Source organism: Coturnix japonica, chromosome 2, assembly GCF_001577835.2.
Source record: "Coturnix japonica isolate 7356 chromosome 2, Coturnix japonica 2.1, whole genome shotgun sequence".
Taxonomy (NCBI): domain Eukaryota; kingdom Metazoa; phylum Chordata; class Aves; order Galliformes; family Phasianidae; genus Coturnix; species Coturnix japonica.
The window spans coordinates 8,902,489-8,912,073 of record NC_029517.1 but is presented as its reverse complement, the minus strand read 5'-3'; the positions used below and the strand labels follow the sequence as shown (position 1 = coordinate 8,912,073).

Sequence of the window (9,585 nt, the reverse complement as noted above, 5' to 3'; positions counted from 1 at the left end):
AGCCAGAATGCTCCAGTTTCTGCTTCTAAGCAAAATATTTGCTGCAACTCAGTGTGAAAAGCAGCCTATGCAGTCATTTTGTAACAAGGCTATAAGTTTAGTAAGGGCCTATACTTTGATATTAGAACTCCTAATGCAAACAGACAATATCTAATCTCACACCATTATCATGGGGAGTGGAGCGCAGAGCCCACTGGATTTAAGATACCTAATCTGAGGTGCCAACGTTTAGATCTGCTCACTGAGATCATTTCCAGTCAGGGAGGTTCCATCCGGGGTTTCAGATGAGCTCTGACGTGCTGAATTCAGACAAGAGTTTTTGAGAAGAGACCAAAGAGAAGAGACAGATGGAGTTAGAAAGATGACAGACAACACGTAAAACTGAGTTTATTGCAACCCAAAAGGTTCAGGAAACCAAACAAACCGGTCTGTGTCAGGAAAAAGACACAAGTGAGGAAGCAAATGGTCAGTGAGTGCATGTTTTTACATTCATGCTTCTCTCCCCGGCTCAGATACCTGCTGGGGTGCCCGTGTACATGGCATGCAGGGCCTGTTGCTGCAGGATGCTCTGTGGCCATGCTGCAGAAGACACTCAGCACGGGGCATCACAGCAGCAGTGATGCAGATCACCAGGACACCCACATGAATGTTTCAGTCTTTCTCTTCCCCCCTCATTTAGTTGGTAATGAGCAAAAGAAAAAGAGAGTAAAAAGCAGATGAAGTGTGGACACGGCAGTGCTCTCTGTTCAGTTTAAGGGCTGTAGGTATTTTTCATCTCAGCATTTTAACACAAGAGACTTTTAACCACTGTCTTAAACCACAGTAAAATGACTATTAAAGATCACTCCATTGTGAACATTTTCAAATGAAACTAGATTTCCCTAAACAAAACCTTTGCTCAAATACTTCCCTGCTAAGTGGCTGCATAAAGTGTGATTCCAGTCTTGCTGCGTGTGCATGCAGACACGAGTGCTTTCATTTCAGTATCCTTATAACTGATGAAGTCGTTTATATCACCAGCACATCACATCCAGCACATCTGTGGGAGGGCTGCCCTGTCAGGATGCAGTGCATCAGACCAAGAGAGATGTGACACAGTGTAAGTGTTGGAGAAAGCAAGCAGATATTCAGGTCAGTAGGAGCTGTGGGCTGTCTTGCCTTTTTGCAGACCCCTGACAGGAAGCAAAACAAAATGGTCCTCCCCCTCCTCCTCCTTCTCTCCCTCCTCCTCCTGCTGACACACACAGGAACTCAGCCCCAGCACCACCCTTTGCTGACAATCCCCCAGGCTTCCCAAGCTTACAGGGCCCATCAGTCAATGAACTGTACGAGTTCAAACCACCATAAAAACATTACAGAATCCCTGCTCTGAGGAGCTGAGCCCCAACCTCCCACAGTGATTTTCTAATTCAAAATTCAGCCCTTTCTACAAATCACTTTTTAGGATCACTGCAGGCTGAGGCCCTCTGGGTGCTGCTTTGCTGCCCCAAGCAGGGATTGCAGCAGGTGGGAGGGAGGGGAAGATGGGCTGGAGGACATTCGTAGATCTGTTGCATCTCAAAGGGGCATTCAGCATGGAGAGTGACCCCATATGCTATGCTGGGAGGCCAGCAGCTCCAAGGGCTCTGCCAGCAGCCCCACAACATCTGACAGCGCTGGGAGCCCAGAGCTGGAGCATTGCTGGGTCTGGTGGCTGCAGGGAACTGATGAGCAATTGCATTTCTGACCAGCTGAGCTTCCCTTTTGTGGTCTTTACAGCCTTGTGAAACTCAAGGAAAGGCTCTGCATCCTGCTCAAGTGTCATGTCAGCCAAAGAAATTGCTGACCAAGTGCATGAGCATCATTTTGGCTGTGATTTTGTTGGAGAAGGAGCCTGCATTTCTGCTCGGTGCTGGTAGAGCTGAGCCCATGGCACCAGGCCTTGGTGTGCCAGACAGCGTCTGTGGGGTCAGGGGAAGTCCAAGGGCGGGGGGTGTTCAGATATGAGCCCGATTCACTCAGTGCAGAGAGGCCACTGATCATCTCAGAGGCCCTTTCTGAGGAATGAATGAACATCCCCTGAGCTGCGGCCTACAAGCAAGGCAAGGCCTGAGGCTGCACATGGCTCCGTGCTGTCCTCGGGGCAGCCAGAAGACGCATTTCCCATCAACAGCATAGTTAGAAGAAATAATTAAATATATAAACAAATAAATAAAGGGATTTTCTTCCTTTTAAACAGTGCTCTTTCTTAGTAGACATCACTTTCTGCGTAGTAGTCCTTTCCCAGGCACCACCGAAGCATGTCACACACCCAGCTCAACTGCACAGTAATTCAGACCTATTTTTAGGTACCTCTCTGGGGCAAATCCAGCTCTCCTTGGAGCTTTACAGCAGCTCAGCTTGCACTGCCTGGCAGCAAACAGCAGCTGGCTGGTGGCTGTGTGAGCATGCACACATCCTGCCCTTCTGGCACAGCACGTGCCCCCTCACTCCCTTTCTCCCTGAGTCCTCAGCCTTTCTTCTGTATCATCTTTAATTACTCATCTCTTTTAATGTGAAAATCTACTGCACAGCAGCCTCTGTGTTTAATTCCAGCCCATCTCTCAGTGCTCGGCCACCAGCCCCAGGGAGCAGCAGAGGGAGCAGCAATTCCTGCTCTCTGGGTTTGCTCTGGGTTCTCCCTTTCCAGTTTGGAACCTCCAGCAGCCCATCAGCTCTTTGTGAAGGAGCACTGCTCAGCATATAGAAAGTACTTCTATAGTCCTTTTGGCTTCTGTAAATCTGTTCCACTAAGAAAGAAAGAAAGAAAGAAAGAAAGAAAGAAAGAAAGAAAAAAAGAGAGAGAGAGAGAGAAAGAAAGAAAGAAAGAAAGAAAGAAAGAAAGAAAGAAAGAAAGAAAGAAAGAAAGAAAGAAAGAAAGAAAGAAAGAAAGAAAGAAAGATGCAATGAAGAAGGCAACTGAAAGACAAGAAGAAGAATGAAGAAAGACAAGACAAGATAAGAAAAGTGTAAAGTAAAAAAGAAATAATATATATTATAAGAATCAAGAAAGAAGAGAAAAGATCGAGAGAGAGAGACATGAAGAATTATATTCGTATCAACGAAACACGAGAGGTCGAGAATAAGAAGAAAGACCACGAATTCGGATGATTAACCGCCGGCAAAGACTGGACGAGGAGATTGTGCTGAGTCGTAAGACAAGGAAGAAGAAGGAATAGATAAGAAAGAAAGAAAGAAATGAAAATAAAAGAGGCTTTTTTTTTTTTTTATGTGGTTTTGGGAGGTCTGAGGCAGTTTGGTTTGGTGTGTTGTTGTTGTTTGGGGGTTTTAAACATCTCCTTCTTCAAATTAACACAAGGCTTTTTTTTTTTTTTTTAAATCTCAAATGGATGCTCCTTTCCACATGCAATTGAATTTCCTTGACATGAAACAATGAAGGAAGGGCCTTTGTAGTTTTCATACATACATACATCGCCCTCCATAATTTGATTAATGACAGCATTTGGAAAGCATACATAGTTTGCATATGTGCACTCTGTGAGGCTAAAATTGGCCCCTAACTACTGGTGACAAATCCCAAACATATTTCACATCCTCATTTAAGAGCTGGAAAAGCAAACAAGCCCTGAGCTGGGCTGATTACTCCACCTAAAGGAAGCAGGAGGCACAAAACTGCCTATGGAAAATAAAGAGCCGGAGTTAAAATAATAATGAAAAAAACACCAATAAAAGGAGAAATAATGCCTTGGAGCAATACCCACTCACTGCTGCAGTGTCACACATGGACACAATGTCACACACACATCTTGCTGCTGGGCTGAACGAGTAACATTCGCAGTCTTGGGTAAATCACTGACTCGTGTAAGAGCAGAAAACTTTGGATAGAAAAATAATAAAAGAGATTTTAAATATTTCAATTATACACTGATTATTTTCCTCTAACCAGATACTAATTCCCACAGACAGACACAGGGAAATTGCTTCCCAGTGCCCCTCCTGCTGCCTTGATGCCACGACTGAGTTCCAGGACAATCCTTCCCCCAAATGCCCCTTTTGCTGGGCGTTGCCACCAACTGGGGCTGTGCAGTGATCTGTGGGGTAAATTGTGTCTGTAATCCTCCCTCTAGGTACAATCACCTTATCCCATCCACCCTGGGCACAGGATTATGATGGTTATGGGGTTGGGGTGAGGGGCAGGCAGGGCCATGGGGGAGACTGAGGGGGTCACACAGAAGCTGGCATGAAAACCAACACTTGATGGACACAGTCCTGGAGGGCTGCTGGCTCTGAACAAGCTGCCAAAACCCATCGCTGTGCCCAGAGCTGTGGTTCAACACCCAGATCCTTGCATGGATCCACCCACTCACCCTCCGTCAGGCAGCAGCAGGTCACAGAGAGTCCAGACACGTTCACCCCATCCACAGCCCTGTGCATGCCCACCCTGGGGCAATGGGCCACAATTAACACACACACGTTCAGCGAGATGCTTTTTCATTATTTTTTTTTAAATACATTTATTACCCAATGTTAACACATTAAATGACTCTATATATTGCTAGTCAGAGCAGCTTACAAAATGCCAGAATGCATCATAAACTGGACAGCCACAATGAATAATTACAATGTGCATAGTGGCTAAGCTCAACACTTTAATATAGCTTTATGATTTGCAGAAAAAAAAAAAATTAATTTTAAATCATGATTCCTAAAACAATCAATTGTAATTTTACCTAAAACTGATACAAAACCAGGCCACAATCTTTTTTTTTTTTTTTTTTTTTTTTTTTTTTTTTTTCTTTAAAACACACAGTTTTCACGCTGTAGTAACTTGGAAATGTGCAACCGTGTCAACAGAGACAAAAAAGCCAAAGTAACACGAATCTTACTTTCATGCAGCTATCAGTTAAATATTACATATTCTGGAATGATTTTACACCAAAAAATATTTCCACAATAACTTGCTTTCATAGGGGTGGATCGAAGTTTTGGAACTCGTAAAGTAATCGAACAGGATTGATTTTTAGTTGTGAAGTGTCTTACAGTCACAACACAGAGGCGACAAAAGTTAATTACACATTAATCAGGCAATAATGTAGCTGTGGTAATACAAGTTACCATCTACGTACTATTATGTCCTCCCATCCGCTAACCGCTCAACTTCCACAAGGTGTTGGGTGCTGTTTGGCAGTATCAAGTCAATTAACTTCTATCACCGCTGTCAGTAAAAAAAAGATCAGGATTCCAATGGCAGTTCACAGAAGTCTTAGTTGTTGTTTTCACCTTTACAATGACCCTGACAAATCCTAGAGAAAACTTTTTTAAAAGGCTTCCCTCCTGATTCCTCAGCTTCCATCGTTCCATCATGTAATTGCTTTCAATAAATATCAAAGATCTAAATAAATATTTACAAATTATTCCTCTAACTCCTCAAAAAAGAAAATAATAGCGGGATGGTTAATGGGCGTCCAACTTGGTCTAAGACCAGCCTTGGAAAGAAGAAACTAAAATGCGGAGACGCTCAAAAAGAAAAGCTGTTTAAGTAAGCTTTACATCTATTTAAAAACTTGTCTCTGAACATGGATGCAATTCATATATCTATATATAAAACAAACAAAAAAAAGAAAAATCATTTTTTTCAACTATCGATCCATTCCTATTGGTAATGCTTCTTAATCCAGACATTCCGCAAAATACAGACTTTTTACAAATCACGGCATCTTTAATACAAGAAAAATTAACATGCATTATTCTTCATTCTGAATACAGTGATGGAGCTCATTATTAGGCAATGACCCATTACTACAAACATAACGGCTTCTGTGAAACGTTAAGTGCTTTTTCTCCTTTCCATATCGAGTTACAATGGACCAGGTGACACCAGACCATAGGCAGTCAGATGATGACATTGGATTGGGGAGGCTGAGGGGGGGGGCACGCTAACAAAATTTGTAAGCCTCATAATCCCACATATGAATAAAGGTAGTTGGTTTTTTGTTGTTGTCGTTGCTGTCGATTGGGTTTTGTTTTATTTTTTTTTGGCTTTCCTTATTCTTGTTACAAGCACTCATGTCAGGACAAAGATGAAATGTGCAAACTTCAAAATTTAAATATTCATTTTTCTCTAAGATCCAGCTCAGTAAAAGATTACCCCAGTTCCCTGTGATTTTCAACTACAAGATCAAAGCTAATATTTTGTTATAAAAGTTATATATTGAAAAGAAATAATGAAAATAAAACACAGTTGGGAAATATTTAAGAAAAAATACGCAGGAGTAGCACCTGCTGTGTCAACCCTGTTCCCTAAATTCAATCATGTACCCACTGGTATAACCAATAGATAATGCCTTTAAACAGTAAAATTAAGCTGAACAAAACCAGCTCAACAAGGTTAAGAAATAAATGTTACATCAAGGTAGTATGCTTCGTTTTGCTGAAACAGTTCTAAAGTTCTTACACTCAGATCTAGTTTTTACATGTTCCTTTTGTTCAACTCGCATGGTTTGTTTCTAGATCTGCTGTTTTTAAAGGTTAAAATCTCTGTAAAACCTAAAAATGCTTTAAAATTTGCTGAAAATGCAACAAATCCTCTAGTTTAAAATTAGTTAAAGTAACCTGCTCCCAGAGATGTTCAATTCATTCCGCTGGCAAAATTTTGGAGGAGCACTGAACAGAAGATTGAAATTACTGTGCAAAATTTCTTTTACGAAAAGTGTTTAAAGGCTGGTGCAAAATGGGAAGCAAATTCTAAACAATTTTGGCTTCTTGGAAACAAAAACCGCTGTGTCTGAGAATAGCAATCATCGGGGTGATGTTCTCGCGGAGGAACAGCTCTTTCATCTTTTCCTGCGGCAGGTACGTTTGTGTTCAGCATGCCAGTGCTCCTGCTGACACTTGATGGAGCAGTAGGAAGTGTTCCAGCAGCAGTGGTACATGGCCTCCTCTTCACAGTTGTAGCACTGGAGAGAACAAACGAGACAAGATTACAGCCCTCGCAGGATCCATCCTCACTGCCCAGAAGCGTTCTCACCTGCTCATAGGAGTTTTCAGCCACACGATACCTTTTACTCTACATTGGTATCATGGCATCCTGATCTGCATCCTAAAAGCTATGACAAAAATTAATAATCCTGGCGTGAACGCATGCTGTCCAAACATGAAGATCTGCCTTCCTGAGGTCTTGTTACAAGCCCAACCCATCTAGGAGCTGCTGGGGGAGATTCTCTTGGGCTAAGAGTAATCAATCACAGAATCACAAAACGGCTTGGGTTGGGTTGAAGGGACCTCAGAGATCATATAGTTCAACCCCCTGCCATAAGCAGGGTCCCATCCAGCCTGGCCTTCATGCCTCCAAGGATAGGTCATATACAGCTTCTCTGGGAAACCTGTGCCAGCGCTTCACCACCCTCCCAGTGAAAAATGTCCCCAATACTTAACCTAAATCTCCCCTCTTTTAGTTTAAAACAATTCCCCAGCTCCTATCACTATCTACCCATGGTTTTAAACTGAGACAGGGGAGGTTTAGGATAGATATTAGGAGGACGTTTTTCACACAGAGGATGGTGACACACTAGAAAACGTTGCCCAAGGAGGCTGTGGATGCCTCATCCCTGGAGGCATTCAAGGCCAGGCTGGATGTGGCTCTGGGCAGCCTGGTCTGGTGGTGGGTGACCCTTTCAACTGCAGGGGGGTTGAAACCAGATGATCACTGTGGACCTTTTCAACCTATGATTCTATGAAAAAGTCGATTCCCCTCCAGCTTATTCTCTCCCTTTAAGTATTAGAAATCCCCAAAGGCACAACAAGAACATTACTGGAGAAAAGAATAATTCCCTACATCATGGTTTGTCAAAGACCATTTGGTGTAGGCCTGCAAGAAGGCTGCCATCACTGGGATGTCTGTTGATTGCCAGAGTGCAGCAAATGGTGACAAGACCTCCTGCTACAACAGCGCTACTGCAAGACAGTGCCTTTAGCTTCATGCCTTTCTGAAACCAGAGAAAGCCTGGAGAATAACCAGTGGTTCCATGATCCTGCCCTTTGTCTTCTTGTCTTTCTGAATTTGTCATACTCAAAATCAGAGAATATCTGTAAGAATTCAGCCTGGAACACCTCTTGTATGATGGGGACCAGAGGGGGAAATGTGCAGATTGCTCTCAAACCACAGAGTAACACACGCTGTGCTCTCAGCGTACTGTCTAACTACAGCACTGTTAATGAAGCGAGAGAACCACAAAGGAAATAAAACCCAATTGTTTTAAAACAAAATAAAAATGCAACAACTTTACACACTCCTATTGTTGCACAAAAGTTGCCTTTCACATCAACTAAACCACTATCTATTTATTTATATCACCAGTAAAGGGACTGCTGCAGCTGCATGAGAAGGTGACTTCTCCACTCCATTTTCTATTTGTATATTAGCTCCAGGGAAGTTTATTTGTAGAAAAATCTGCAAAGGAGCATTCTCTCAAGGCCTGCTTTCGTGGCTTTTCAAGTTGCTGGCTCCCCATGAACCTATGGGAGCCATTAGAATCATCTGCTGGAACGTGCAGGGAACAGCTGTGTCTCCCCATTGCATTCAGCACAGGCCTCAGCCCCAAGCTTCACATCTGCTCACTTGGAGAGATCAAAAACGCTAAGACAGGAGAGGACAACCAGTTTGCAGACACTGCAGCTCCCTTTACATATGTTGGCCATAAGTGTGGGATGTAAATCTCCCCTTACAAAAGGGAAATAAAGTGTCATCTAAGCTGGTACCAGCACATGTGGCAGAGAAGGCAAAATGCCAGCTGGCCTCAGGCCTCCTTTCCTTTGTATTTTCCACTTCTTAAACACTATTAATCATTTGGGGTTTTGATTGTACTCATCACAGACAAACATAGTCACTTAAAAACAACCTGCTGCAAGTTAGAATAAATATACAGGTAAGCATTGCTGAGAGAGTCAGAGGTTAAAGATGAACTATACACCACTTTAAATGATGCTTATATGCAAATGAAATAACCAGAAGAAAATAAAAAAGGAACAAAACAACTGTGGCACCGTGGCCTGAGTTCTGTAGGTCATCACACTGCATCAACTCATGGCTCTCTGCCTTTCCATTTCTTCCTTTCATCTGCTGTTCACTTGAGGTATCTGTATTGATTCTGCTTTTTTTGAAGGTATGAATGGAAATCTGGCTAAGCCAAGGGGACAGTGAGCAACACAGAATGTGGTTCTTTATGAAGGTGTGGGGCAGCATGTCTGCTCGTGTGCCTGTCAAGCACCAGCAAAGCAATCACTTCATTCTGACCACACTATTTTCTAAATCTAGGAAAAATACAAGTACAGTATGAATAGTAACAGCTGCATTCCCAAACCCAGACATCTGCATTACGCAAAACCAGAGGCCTCTGGTTCTAATTAAAAAGCAAAGCCACCAAAACTCATTTAGTATGTGTTAATTACATGAGATTTTAGTAAGGAGGCATCATTATTATAATAGCAGCATACAACAGTGGTACTACACACCAGGGACTGTCATTAGTGCCACAGAAAGAAAAATCACTGGGGAGTTGTGTAATTGGACCAGCTCCAGCTGCCTGAGGCTGCGTGTTGGCAGGCAGA

The 9,585-nt window shown here is 42.8% G+C and overlaps 1 protein-coding gene across 4 annotated transcripts in view; it reads right to left on the bottom strand.

Moving 5' to 3' along the window:
* Positions 1-4,463: 4,463 nt before the first annotated feature.
* ZMYND11 (zinc finger MYND-type containing 11) overlaps positions 4,464-9,585 on the bottom strand; it is a 99,503-nt gene continuing 94,381 nt past the window's right edge. For all 4 annotated transcript variants that reach the window (XM_015853065.2, XM_015853064.2, XM_015853067.2 and 1 more), the window contains one exon: positions 4,464-6,935. In XM_015853065.2, the coding sequence (XP_015708551.1) occupies positions 6,813-6,935 (123 nt within the window). In that variant the 3' untranslated portion in view covers positions 4,464-6,812. The remainder of the gene's footprint in view (positions 6,936-9,585) is intronic.